The 14,243-nt window shown below is 38.2% G+C and overlaps 2 protein-coding genes across 2 annotated transcripts; one reads left to right on the top strand and one right to left on the bottom strand.

Annotated features, from left to right (window-relative positions):
• The first annotated feature begins 7,089 nt into the window (after positions 1-7,089).
• On the top strand, positions 7,090-8,010 carry LOC101293295 (wall-associated receptor kinase-like 22-like). Its single transcript, XM_004298083.1, has one exon. The coding sequence runs from the start codon at positions 7,090-7,092 to the stop codon at positions 8,008-8,010; it is 921 nt and encodes a 306-aa protein (XP_004298131.1).
• Positions 8,011-9,509: 1,499 nt separating this feature from the next.
• Positions 9,510-11,175, bottom strand: LOC101311180 (translationally-controlled tumor protein homolog). Its single transcript, XM_004296798.1, has 5 exons — positions 11,042-11,175; positions 10,551-10,624; positions 10,220-10,348; positions 9,956-10,113; positions 9,510-9,827 (listed from the first exon to the last, which is right to left on the bottom strand). The coding sequence occupies exons 1-5, from the start codon at positions 11,067-11,069 to the stop codon at positions 9,710-9,712; spliced, it is 507 nt and encodes a 168-aa protein (XP_004296846.1). The 5' UTR covers positions 11,070-11,175; the 3' UTR covers positions 9,510-9,709.
• Positions 11,176-14,243: the final 3,068 nt, after the last annotated feature.

A 14,243-nucleotide genomic window follows, 5' to 3' on the forward strand; every position in this document is an offset into this window, starting at 1 on the left:
CAGGGTGTATAAGGGTATCTTCGTCATGCAATTCCCTATCAGCGTGCCATCTCATAGCTTCGGCCGTGTGTGAAGACATGTACAACCGCTCCAACCTATCCCTCAAAAGGAAATACCGAAGTACCTTTACAGGTTTCCTGTTGCCTGCAAGAGTCAGCTTATATCTGTCAGTGTGACATACCGGACATGCGTCAAGGCCACCAAGGTCATTCCCTTCTGGATCTTTACCCCAAAAGAGAACGCAGTCATATCTGCATGCATGGATCTTGATGTAGGAAAGCCCAAGATCTTTCAGGATACATCGGACCTTATGATGAGTGGTAGGAAGACGATGACCGTGAGGCAGCATCGAAGCAGTGTACTGTAGATAATCATTAACAGCTTTCACAGTAGATTTAGTCTCAACTTTAATCTTCATTACGTCCATCACACTTTCAAGAACGGTCTTCTGACAACCGGGGTACACAGGGGTCTGTTGGAAAGCAAGTAGTTTGTTGTACTTGTCAATACCAGCAGTGTTGACAGCTCTAGGGAAGGGCTGCACCGGGTCAGGCATATACTGTCTTGAGCGCATATACCGCTCTCATAAGGAAACATGTCGTTGATGAAGATCGTTGTTGGATCGTTGGATGTACTGCCCGTCTCAGAAAATTGGCCATGATCATGCGGATCCCCAGATGATGTTTCACCGTGATATAACCAACATGTGTACTTCTCCCAAAACCCGTTACTCTTCAGGTGCTGCCATACTTTGTCGATCGCAAATCGATGCATATCGTTGCGACACTGACATTTCGTGCACGGGCAATAGAAAATTGTATTCCCGTTAGCATTAGCCAGCGCATATTCCAGAAAACTCATAATTCCTTTACCATATCTTTTGTCCCTTTTTGGAAACGAAATCCAACTCTTATCCATATCTTGAAAATATAACAAAATATATATGTATAACGCTAGCTAATTATTAATTAAATTCTATGCCATATATAAAATTTTAATTCATTTATATATATTCTACGTACTACAACTAATTGATAACAAATTAATTAACACACACATATATATAGATATACTTAATTAATAATTACATAACAATATTATATATATCAACATCATCACAAAATCATCATCAACAACTTCATACCATCAACACAATATTATAAATTAATTAACATATATATATATATCTACTACTTATTAACAACAACTTCATATATATTATCAAATCATCAACCAAATTGATCAACACACATATATATATATACACATCAAACGTACTCAAAATCTATCAATTCAATCACACTCAAAATCGATCAACTCAAATAAAACTCAAAATCAACATATATACACATGTACGTACCTATATATAGCTCCACTTTTTAATTATGGACAAATTTTAATAACACCCAAACTTTTTCTCCCGTTTTTTCTTCTCCTGTTTTTTTTGTTCAGATGAGCTGCTGTCCAGATCTGCGAATATAAAGAACTTTAGCCGACGAAATTTATTTTCGTCGGCTATAGTCAACTTTAGCCGACGAAATTAAAATTTCGTCGGCTAAAGAATGTTTAAAGTCGTCGGCTAAAGTCACAGACTATAGCCGACGAAAATAAAATTTAGCCGACGAAAAATTGATTCGTCGGCCTGGTTTTTTTTTTCGTCGGCTAAAGTCTTTCTTCTGGTAGTAAGGCCTAATTAGGTTTTATTGCTTTATATATAAACCCTAGCACGAGTACGTACGCTGTTTGACGACCAAACTCATCCCCACCAACAATGGTGAAGAACGCCAAGCGCCTTAGCTACTATGAGATCTTAGGCCTCAACCCTAATTGCTCGATGGATGATGTCAGACATGCCTACCATGAACTATCCAAAATATACCACCCGGACAAATACAACTCCAGTTGCGGCATGTCCAAAGATGAAGCTTCCGTCAAGTTCCTGCAGATCAAATACGCCTACGACATCCTCAAAGAACCCGACGAGCGAGCCTTCTACGACTCCTACCTCCGGACCTACGCTGCGCTGGAGGCTTTCAACCCCGACCTCGAAACAGTCTTCGTTGAAAGCATCAACTTCAATGGCTACTCCGACTCCGGCCAAGGCTTCTACACGGTTTACTCCGACGTGTTCGACAGAATCTACGCCAACGAGCGCGCTTTTCAAGAAAGGTACGACCTGCCGTGGGGTTCTGTTCACAAACCCCCGTGCATGGGAAATCTGGAGAGCTCGTATCCTGAGGTTGTTCAGTTTTATAACTACTGGCTCAACTTTAGTTCCATAATGGACTTTTGCTGGGAGGACCCGCATGATCAGTACGATATGAGTCAGGTTTCTAGGAGAAGGGTGAAGAGGTGGTCACGTATAAACATGAAGGCTAGGAAGAAGGCGAAGAAGGAGTACAACGAGAAGATGCGGGGTTTGGCGCAGAATGCGAAGAGGCTTATTGACAGGAGGGTGAGGGTGATGGCGGCTAAGAGGGAGAAGGAGAAGAAGAGGGAGATGGAGGAAGAGAGGGAGAGGAGGAAGCGGTTGAAGAAAGAGAGGATGGAGAAGGCGGCGAGGGAGTATGAGGAGCCGGAGTGGGCCAAAGTGGTTGAGAGGAGGAGGAAATATGGTGATCCTGAGGTGGAGGAGGTAAAGGAGAAAGATGATGAATGGGAGTGTGTTGTTTGTAGGAAGGGGTTTAGGAGTGAGAAACAGTGCAGGAATCATGAGCAGTCGAAGAAACACCGTCGTATAGTTTCGGTGTTGATGGAGTTGCAATCCGCGCACCGTAATGAGCTTGATAAAGAAGAGGTTTCACAGGAAAACGAAGCAAAAAGGGATGAAGTGTTTGGAGATCTAGAGAGTCATGAAGAGTTGTCTGATGGTGCCGGTGACAATAAGAGGGAGAACTTTAGTGGAGCAGTTGGATTTGATTATGATGATGATGATGAGGAGGAGGTGGATGAGATGGAAGCTCTTCAAGCCATGGTGGCAAGGCGAAAGACTATGGAAAAGGTTGGTGAACAAGTTGTTGAACCAATGGTCGATCAGTACATGGCGATTAGTAGTGATGTGGAGAACGATGCCGATGAGGTAGCTATAAAACATGATCAGCTAAAGAACATGAATAATAGTGCAGGAGAGAGGAAACTGAAGAGAAGGAGGAGGAGGGCGAAGAATCAGAACCTGATATGAGTGTAGCTAAAGGAGATGATGATGAAACTCAGCAAGTCAGCAGATCAAGGAAAAGAAGGGCGAAGGAAAAAGAGCAAAAGGAGTAAGACGAGTAATAGTACAGAAGATAAAAGAGCAGAATAAAAGGAATGGAGGAGCGAGGATGAGAAGAGAAGAAGAGTAATGGTGGACAGAACTAGAAAGCATGCATGTGTGTGTATGGTTTCCTTACTTTGTAGCGAGTGATGATTTAGTGTGTTCTTCACAAAGGCGCAGACTGGTTCCAAGTTTCCAACAATGGTTCATATTTATACGTTTATAAGAAGTATATAATGATTTCCTGCTTGATCTCAATATATTCAACAACAACAAAAACCATTGAAGCACTGCAGCCAACAAAGGCTTCCCCGGCGCGTTTCCACCAAATTAATACTAAAGACTGATACCAAGAATAGAATATGATGATTTTAGAGATTTCAAAAAGTACAATTTTGTTGAATGCCTTATCACAACAAATTCTGGTTTATGCTAAAATTATCTTCATGCTTCTGCTAAAAGCTTAAAACTGCTAAAACTAGCAGTTTCCTGCGGCATACTATTACTTCTTCAACCATCATTAATGTGATGCAGCTGTACAGGTCTTTGTTGAGGTAGTTTGTGGCACATATGCTTTAATGTATATATATGATTTGAGATTCTGAGTTAGGTTTTTTTTTTTTTTTTTTTCTAGCTAGGGATGATTTATATGCAGAAGGCCATGCATACTTTATTTTGCTCATGTTTGACTCATATGTTGCTAGCTAGTCTAATATTTTGTTCTTGGTAAACAAACATGCTAGCTAGACTAGCTAGACTAAACAAACATGAAATTTAGGAAGGTTGTTAAATCGATCAATCAGGGTTTTAGTGCTGATGCCAGATAAATGATTGTATATGAAACACTATATATCAATTCAACGTTCAGGTCTTCTTTAGTGAAACTGGTGAGTGGAGAGAATCATGTTGTATCATGTCCACAAGACGTTGCCTATGAGCTATGGTTGCCACAAGTCTGGATTTGGTTTTGCTACCACTGGATACTAATTATGATCAATTCAATTCTCTTGCAAGTGATCGATGTAGCGGTGAACTACTGCTCACCGGCCGGTTGAGCTATATATATAGTCATTTGGTTAGTGCATGGCTGTGGCTATGTTCAGCCAGTGTTAAGTCGGGATTGTGGATCTTCTATCTATAAGAACGCTGAGGACACCAAGTATATATTAATGGAACTGTAAAATTACCAAGTAGTCGAGTCAAATATACAAAGTATAGAATCACTTGAATTTTCTTTCTACCAGTAGATTAGAAGTAACTTCTACTCCTTGTACCTTCTGTTAGTAGTTTTCTTATACAGATGTTCTGCATGATTTGCACTCTTCAATGGATGAAAACTTTGAAATATGAGTATTGAGTGGTAGATTAGTAGTAATTACTAATAACTTCATAAGTAATAAATAATAAGTCATAGGCGCTACAATCCCACATCAGAAGTGAGAGCAAGAGATAAATAACGGGAGGGTAATATAACAAAGCAGCTTGGCAACATTTGAAGTCACGGAGCCATGCGTTGAGCACAGAGCGAACTATTCTTTCGCCTTTTACTAAAGAATACCGTGTGCGCGGCGCTTTAAATGGCATACGCCTATTTTTGAAAAGGGCGCACCTCTGTGGGTGCCCCTCAAATTATAGTTCCAACAGTTATTATCTCATGAAGCAGAAAACTCAAAGATGAAACAACAAGTTTTTGAAATTGGAAGGCTGCAGCTGGCAGGCCATAATAAGATAGAGATTTTACTTAAAACCAGTCTGCTGTGGAAGTTGCAGAATAATGTGAATATAGGCATGGTTAGTTAGTTTGTTCTGAAGAGCATCAAAATAGATCCACTTGGATCTTCATGAGGGACCTTCAAATGAAGCAGATTTTGAAATCAGATGAGTGAACTTGATTGATTGCAGAGCTGATAGTTAAGGCTGCAAGCTAGGACATATTAGAATTACTTAATTATAAGTTGAGATCTTACTGGATGCTGTGGAAATTGTTGCAGTATATAACTTAAACATATGAATGTGAGTGTAGGTGGCAACTTTTGTTGCTACAGTTGAGATTTTTTTTCCCTTCTGTTATGGTAAGATGCACGATCCTTGAATCTTACCTCGCAACTGATAGGTTTGTCCAAGATTGCTTGAAGCCTAAACCAGACACCGTAATGGACTGAGGTATGGCCTAGTTACTTTTATAATTCTCATTGCTCTGAAATGATGCAAAATTGGAGTAGAATAAAATGGCAGCAGGGTTTTCACCATTTGTAGTCCAGCTTCACCATGAGAATTGGCACTGTTGTTTTAGTATGACATGTTAATTTTCCTGCATGCCTATTAAACAAACTGCATAGCATCTCTTTTATCTGTTCATCAGGCCTTCATAAGTGGTTCCCCAAAATTTGTGTCAGTCGGATTATCATTCACAAATATCCTTTGCAGATGGGAGGGGTAATGCTGATAGCCCTGGTTTTCTTTAATTACGAGTAATAGTTAATTCAATGCTAGGGCAGAGATGTGCTAGTTTGGTCTCAATATGAATCAAAATTTCAGTTCAGAAAAGCCTTCCAAGACTTTGCTGTTTATAAAATGTGAACAGTACCACATCGCTACTTGCAGAAGCAAGGAAGTGAATGATGCTATAAAATGAGAAGAGCTTGGCTAAACAAATCATACCTTTCTCGGCCTTTTGGCTAAGATCAAGTGTAGTATCTGTTCTTATCAGTTTAATATCTGATATGTGAACCAATGGTTCACACGATATTAAATTAATTTTTTAAAGGGGTGAGTCCATCACAATAGCTTGCTATTGGGTCTCTGTGTCATCCTTGTGTTGCACTACAACAAGGTTTGGCGCACCCTACCAATTCAAGTTTAATTTTTCTTTCTATATTTACTATCAGATGGACTTGAATATTTTCTTTCAGTACGCGTGTCCCCTTACCTATTTTCTTTAACAACTTGGATTTGTTTTTAGAAATGCCATTATAGCAGCACAAAACAAGGGGGCAAACAGATGCCAATATCAGCTCCACACACTCTATGGTCAACCTAGATATAATTCCTTTCCAGAGAGGGAATTCGGTGGATCCAACTTGGGAATCATCCAAGTCACACTGATCTAAGTCTTTCTGGAAGATCTACGTAGCTAGCACTTAGGCTTTCCCCTTCCTGCATGATATATATAACTCATTACTGATTACAGATTTTTGATATTTCAGTGGAGGTGTATAACTGTATATTGCAAGTTCATTTAAGTTTCTCATCAGTAGTTAACCTAGCAAAAACTGCTCATTTCTGTTCCCATAGAATATATAGAATAGGTAGATATAGCTAAGCCTCATCTGGGCTGTACCCCCTTTTTACATGCACTACTACTTCCTGTTTAGTTGGAATCTATGTTATTACGTCGCTTTCCTTGCAATTAATTTTACCAGTACTCCGGTACATTTAAGATGTCGAGGAGGAGCAGAGGACACATACACTGAAGTATGATCACTACCATATTATTGATATAATTTCTCAAGTTGAGCAGTCTAGTGTCACAGACTCTGCCATAGTCACACACCTCTAGGGGACTGTTCTTGATTGTAGGTATGGTTCTCCATCTGCTTTACTCTATGTTGTTAGTAACTACTTTGCTATATGCCTTACTAAAAATGAGATTAATTGAAAACTTGGGTATTTAAATTTAATCGATCTTGCAGGTCTTCAGTTTTCTTGTGCTTTTCTTTTGTTCGCGGTCTTCGGTGTTTCTTCTAGTGTGAAGGTCTTCAGGTCTGTTAATCTTAAATCCAAGTTGTTCAAGAAAAATGGAGGGTTGTTGTTAGAGCAGCTTCTTGCTACTCATGGACATAGAGCTGGTGGCACAAAATTTTTTAACAGCCGAGGAGCTTGAGATGGCTACCGAGTACAATCAAGGACCAGGAGCCAGCTCAAGTACTAATGGAACAGTTTACAGTAAACTTTCACTTGCAGACAGTGTAAGGGAGATGGTTTTTGTAAAAGAAAAGGTACAAGTGGAGGAGGGCCGAATCGAGCGTTTTATAAATGAGATCATCTCTTTTGCCCAAGTGAATCATCAAAATGTGATCAAGTTGTTCGGATGCTGTTTAGAGACTGAAGCTCCCATTTTGGTTTATGAATTCGTCTCTAATGGGAGCCTTTACGATTACATTCATGACCGGAGAAATGGGGAAAATTCAGTGCCTTATTGGGATATCCTTATGGAGATAACAGCAGAATCTGCAGCAGGTCTTTCTTATCTGCATTCCTTATCAATCATCCATGGAAATGTCAAGTCTTCCAATATATTGATGACTGATTGTTTGGCCAAAGTCGCTGGTTTCGGACCTCTAAGGTTAATCCCTAGTAATGAGTCCCAGACAAGTACATTGTTTCAAAGGACACTGGGTTATCTGGACCCGGAGTATCTTATTACAGGCCAGTTGACAGAGAAGAGTGATGTCTACAGCTTTGGAGTCGTTTTAGTAGAAATATTAACTGGGGAGAAGCCAATAGACTACTATAGACCAGAAAGTCAGAGAATCATAACTTCTCATTTTCTTTTGTCCATGGAATCACAAAATGGCCTTCTTCAGATTCATGCTCCACAAGTTAAGGAGGATAACAAAGAACAAGTCACAGCAGTCGCAGAACTTGCAAAAAGATGCCTCAAGTTGAGCAGTGCAGAAAGACCAACAATGGAAGAAGTGGCCGGAGAGTTAAAGACGATGTCGGACACGTATATTACAGTTCATGTCAGTTGACAACGATCATGACAGTATGTAGTAGTTGATAGTATATAATTGGCTTCCTTTCTCCTTTCTATACTTTGGCTTTTAATAATGCTGTTGTTATGCAAACTCCCTTCCTTTCCCTACATATGCTGGAAAACTCATTGGGACAACCAATTAATACCAAAGGCAGCAATCCACGGGCGGAGCCAAAGCAAGCAAGTTTTTGGAGTTAAAAAAAATCCTAGGTATATTATGTTTTTGTTTGTTTTTTTTTTTTTTGATATATGTATTTTTGTTCAGTTAAGCCCACGTACCCAACTTCCTGACTAACTATGCATCTCCTCTTTTTTTAATATGTGATTACGTCTTTATTCTTCGGTTCCTCAATTTATCAATCGCTCTTTCTTCTAGTCTTCTCCTTCTTAAATCTTAAAAAAATCCAAGCTTTTGGGAAAAATTTTGTTGAGTTTTCAAATTTGTCTTTAATTTTTAGAAATTTCTTCTACTTTCATTGACGTACTTTTTTTTGAAGACTTGTTATCGTCTACTTGAGTTCCTACATTTTGTATTGTTGTATCTGAAATTTTTTATTGGTCTTCGGCCAAATTGAAGCCCACCCTATGTTCAGATCCAAGATCCGCCACTACAACAATCTACTTCAATCTTCATGATAACTAACTTATTTTTCAAACATCACAAGTATACTCAGCGATAACTATCTTGCTATCGGCTTGCTAATGGAACATATATGGGTGAAGCAAAAACCAATTCCATACTGTATATGAAATGGACTACACTGATGTTCTTCATTCCATATCCTTAGGCCTCATCGTGCTATGCTACCTAAAGCAATGCATAAACAAACTCCAGGATTGTCAACCTGGAATTTCCACCCATTTACAGGGACAGCAAGTGTTCCGAAGAGGCGGATCAACTCAAAGGGTCCTCATTCATTGATAAAAACCCACATCAACTCCTCATCCTTGTCAAAGCTCCTGCCCCCATCTAACAACAGAGAAACTTAAACCATATTTCAAAGGTCCCGTAGATTCAGATTTCGATCATGTACTTTAAGGCAGCACCGAGCACATCACTTGACAATGAGACTGAAGACGGTACCTTATCCTCCTATCAATTACTGAGTAAACTACTACTAACCTACTTGCTACTGTCACAACAAGCTAATGAGGTTCTAATAAAAGAAGTCATTGAGCAGGGTAAGCAGGGGGAGAGGTGACCATTTCAGACATGATAGTATAATCCTTGGAATATTCCAAAGTACCCGACAGATCAAGATTCTGTACAACCGACCATCATGTTCTCAGATATGGTTTCTGTAAAAACAGTGCTGCCAAAGTGCCAATAAGCCCTTCCACCATAGAATTCTAAGGAATGATATCGAGAATAGAATATAATGCGTTTTGGGGATTTCAACAACTATTTTGAATGCCTTAAACAAATTCTAGATTATGCTGAAATTATCGAGCAATCAAGCTTCTCTGCTAAAATTGCTAAAACTAGATCACTAATTATATCTCAACCAAAGTATAACTCATTAAATTAGAAATTTGATATCGAAATTCGGAAACCAACAATGATAGAAGGCTTGAAGCCAATTCAGAACATACTTAAAGAAACCAACAAGCAAAAATAGACTCCTGATCCAAAAAAGCATTATAGACTAATATTACACCAAGCACACTTTGCTCAAAGCCAGTTGTGCCGCTTCTTAGCACTTGACCTCCTTCAAACCATGGGCGAAGTAGATAAAGGTTGGGTCAGTGGCACCCTCTTTGTAGTAGGCAAAGACCAAAGATGTATCATCACCCATGCTCTCCCCCACAAAGCTGCAGAACAACACAAACTCTCATGTCACACACTTGACAAATTGACAGAATAGAATATAATTACAGCAGATAACAGCTGATTGAAGTATACAATACACCCACGGAATCAAGGAATCAAAGAAACTTACAATTGGAGGTCACTGAGCTTGGAAAGCAGAAACTTGGTTGCTCCCTCAATGTTCTTCTTAAATATCTCCTGCTGCTCTCCCTCAAGCTTTGGGGTCAACAGTTTGATGTACCTCTTCACCCATGTGACAAACTGCTTCTTATCAAATGGAGGTTGCTCCTGGAAGAACCAAACTCGTTCAAATCTTTCAAATCAGATCAAAGAATACTTCTTTTTTTTTCAAACATAAAGATGAATACTGATAGTAACATTGGGCACCATGTACCTGGAGTCTGAAGGTGTCAACAATGTCAACCACCTTAACAGTTTGATCATCAACACCCTCATCACCATCAGCACCTTCAGCAGAAGGATTTGCACCAATGTCTACATCAACTGCTCCTTGAACAACCCACTGCAAGCCAAATCATCCAAATCACACCATCAGCCATTATTATTCAAACGACCGCAAAAGAACACACAACTACCATCAGATACCCAAACAAAACACTAACAAGTATTCTTTCTTTTCCACTCAACTTTGTATACAAAACAATAAACCTCAAACTAGAGAAATTCGGCAGAACAATATCAGAAGAAGCGGTCAGACTACATACCTTTCCATCAACTTCCCACAATACTCCATTCTGGATCTCTTTGTACGGAAACGAGTCCGAGAGAAGCTCATCACCTGGTATAATTGCATAAATGCATAAATTTGGTCAATACCAGTAGCTCGATTACAATAAAGTTAAAACATTCAAACCGATCTAAACAGAAGTTGCCAAATAGATTCATCTAGCTCCAAAGATACAGTTCCGTCTTAATTGAGAAAACAGAATTTCAAGACACATAATTCTGATGAGCAGAATAGAATAGTCCACCAAACTCACCGAATCGATAACCAATTCACTACAAAACTATATCGAAAACATAAAAACACAATCATGCATCAAGTAAATCGAAACAAAATTAAGATCTGTATAACATGGAAATTAAACAGAGATCTAATTCTATTAGCTCCATAACTTTACAACCTAGCCGTCAACAGCACCCAAAACCCTAATTGAATTGAAGACTACGAATCGAGAATTAGGAGAGAACATACCGGAGAGTAGGTCTTGGTAAACCAACATGATTGCAGTAGCTCTCGGATGGCGCCCCCAAAATTGGGAATATTAGGGATTTGAGGAGGAGAGAGAGCTGGCGACGCAAGGACGAGAGAGCGAGAGGGATTTGGTGGTGGTGGACAACTGGATATATATAGGCGAGGGTTTTGGCTTTCAACAAAGCTTATTATGCAGCTGTGTAATTACGATAAAGGACAACCTTTTTCTTTAAATTTCGCAATAAAACGCTCTCTCTCATTATTCTCTCAGATTCGCAGTGTATAACTCTGTTTTCCTAATCCATGTTGGTGTGGGTCTGGTTGACACTGGATTACATAACCCAGGCCCAAATTTGTGATTCATAGTTTCACTAAATTAAGAACGTCCAAAATATCCTTTTAATTATAATAAAAGTCATTTATAATCATTATGGTAAAATATAATAAGAAACACAAATACAATAATAATAATAAAAAAGCAGGTAATAAATAAGCTTCCATATTTTTCTTTCTTTAACACGTGCTTGGTATAGGTAGGAGGCAAATTTTCTTATGATATTTAAACAAATTTCATGTGTTTAAACAGTTGTTCATTCAGTTGTACGTGCAAGTTAATTTGTGATTTTAGATCAAATTCAAGTTTGATCTTTGGTCCATTTGGGTCGAGATTGTTACCTTTCCGAGTAAAGGATATCATTCACCTCTTCAAACTTTTACTTACAAAGAACTATAAGGCGAAACAATGATATGTACTAAATCGTGATGTGTACCCAAACAATGAGACCATAGTTAATTTCTTCATTTTTGAAAAAAAAATAAAATAAAATTTGAAATTACGTACCAAACCTAAAAAAGATATAGCACCTAATTAGTATTCCAAAAAAAAAAAAACGACTTAAGAAAACTCAACAAATTTGTTCAAGTTGTCATTCTAAATCTCAACATTAAGTCGACCATACATCGTATTTTCACCATAACAAATTACCGTACTCATAAATGAGCTATCATTTGTAGGTTTGGGCGCTTCCTAAGCAAGGAATTACCAAAACATAAAAGACACATCATCATGATAAGGACGGTAGTGAAACCCTAATGCTATAAATGTGAACGTGTTCCTATTTCTTTATCTTTCTGTGCTACTTTCTCAGCAAAATTCTTACACTCTTATTGTAAAATAGGTTTATTTAAAAAAAATTTTAAAATACATTGTTTTTATTTACTATAAAAAGAATAAAACTATTAGAGGTGGAATGTAAAACCGAAAAATTCCCAAAAAATACCAAGCTTCTAAAAGGCCCCGCCTAGGACCGCCTAGTCCCCGCCTAGGCTCTAGGCTGCAACAAGCCGCCTCGCTTTTCTTCCAGGCCTTTGTGCCAGGCTGTGAGCGATTAGGCGGCCACCTAGCTCGCCTAAATGCCGCCTAGCCCGCCTAGATGCCGCCTTGCCCGCCTAGGCTGCTAAGCTCTAAGGCTATTTTGTTTTTTTTTGTGTGGGATTGTTATTTTGTGGGGAGTATGAGAGTATAAGAGTTAATTGTGTGTTTAAAATTAGAAGTGTATATGTTTATTGCTGTTGTTGCTCACTTTTACAGGAAGTTATGTTAAATTTAGTTATAATTTATTTTATAAATGAGTATGACTAGATTATGTTGAATAATTTATCTATATTTGACCGTTTTCAAATATTAAATTGCATAAAATATATATTTTTAATTAATACATCTTAAAAAATACAAATCGCCTAGTCCCCACCTAATCTTCGCCTAGGCTGTCCAGGCTCTAGGCTGTGGGTTACCGCCCGCCTAGCGCCTAACGCCTTTTAGAACATTGAAAAATACACAACCTACCTTGAACCTGACTTGTTTTTTGGATCTGCCACATATAAGATTTTTGTTATCAAAACCAAAGATCTATCGCCCATTGGTTTTGCAAAACCCCCTGTTCTAGAATCCTCCACCTCGCCCTATAAATGTAAAAAAAAATGTATCAGCACAAACACATCCTTATTACATCTTATGATGATATGATTAATTAGGTCTTGGTTACGATTCAGACATGAATGTTGATGGTGTTTCAGGTCTCTCAAAGCCTAGACGAAGAGGTGGATTGTTTAGCGTTTAGAGTTCAAATAATCGAATTCATGATCTACCAAACGAAGCTATCACTCTCATTATTTTTCTCTTGTATATATATTAAAAATGTCCCATTAATGTTAAATCACAAGCGCGCCTATGCCAACTGAATGAACCGTTATTTTTTGTCTTGGTTACATTTCATACAATCTCGACCCTGAAATATGCAGATGGACCCAATTTTGGAATGATTTCTGCTACGGCCTAGAAGTGTTGCTTGGAAAGAAGATCATATATAATTACAGAGGGAACTAATGTTAACAAGGGCAACAAGGGACAAATTGGCAAATTGCTGAAGCTAAGCAGATTTAATCAATATTTTATTCGTTCGATACATCTCTCTTTTCGTCTTCTCTGTCAAGTCCAAAGTTGTCAGCATTCATGCGGCTTTCTTATGTGCTAGATATGTACAAGTGTTTGAGAGATTTATGTTGGTCAACCACTCCTCTTCAAGTCTCACGCTTTACTAGTTAGGTTGTTTGCTGCCATTGGCGAGACGCTCTTCTGACATTCATATGTGTAGGTTACATTAGTTCTTCAAATCAAATGTTCCTTCCAAAAAAAAGCCCACCATAGTTCATCAGAAATCATATGTCAATCATAAATAATTCCAAAATTGAGTTCATCAGTTTCATTTTATCAATGAAACAACCGATTTCCTATATATACTTAACCGTTTTCCTAATATCTAATTTAAACAATCAAATCAAATGTTCCTTCCAAAAAAACAACTGAAACATCAATAACTTCAACAATCATAACCATTTGCACCTTGTAAAACTACAAATTGGACTAACATAATGATTGTGAACAAACAAATAAAGACGTTATTAAAGTAATACTCTTTGCTAATTGGTGCTTGTTAGAATATATGTACTTTATATAAATTCTCGATATTATTTCGGGACTTCTAGATGTTTATTGTAATCAAGGGTTTAGGCATCATGTCTCCCCTTATATTCGACAGTTTATTAATGAAAGTTTAAGGGTAGCCAACCACACCAGCGCTTTATTCAAAAAAAAAAAAAAGAATTGTGAACAAGCATAAACATATCTAAAGTTGTAAATTTC

Source organism: Fragaria vesca, linkage group LG4, assembly GCF_000184155.1.
Source record: "Fragaria vesca subsp. vesca linkage group LG4, FraVesHawaii_1.0, whole genome shotgun sequence".
Taxonomy (NCBI): domain Eukaryota; kingdom Viridiplantae; phylum Streptophyta; class Magnoliopsida; order Rosales; family Rosaceae; genus Fragaria; species Fragaria vesca.

Excerpts from the sequence above, each read along its gene's own strand:
- LOC101293295 (XM_004298083.1), top strand. The coding sequence starts at position 7,090 with ATGGACATAGAGCTGGTGGCACAAAATTTTTTAACAGCCGAGGAGCTT.
- LOC101311180 (XM_004296798.1), bottom strand. The coding sequence starts at position 11,069 with ATGTTGGTTTACCAAGACCTACTCTCCG. Across the intron at positions 10,625-11,041 it reads TTACCAAGACCTACTCTCCG|GTGATGAGCTTCTCTCGGAC; the intron begins GTATGTTCTCTC and ends CAATTATACCAG. Across the intron at positions 10,349-10,550 it reads TGTGGGAAGTTGATGGAAAG|TGGGTTGTTCAAGGAGCAGT; the intron begins GTATGTAGTCTG and ends TTTGGCTTGCAG.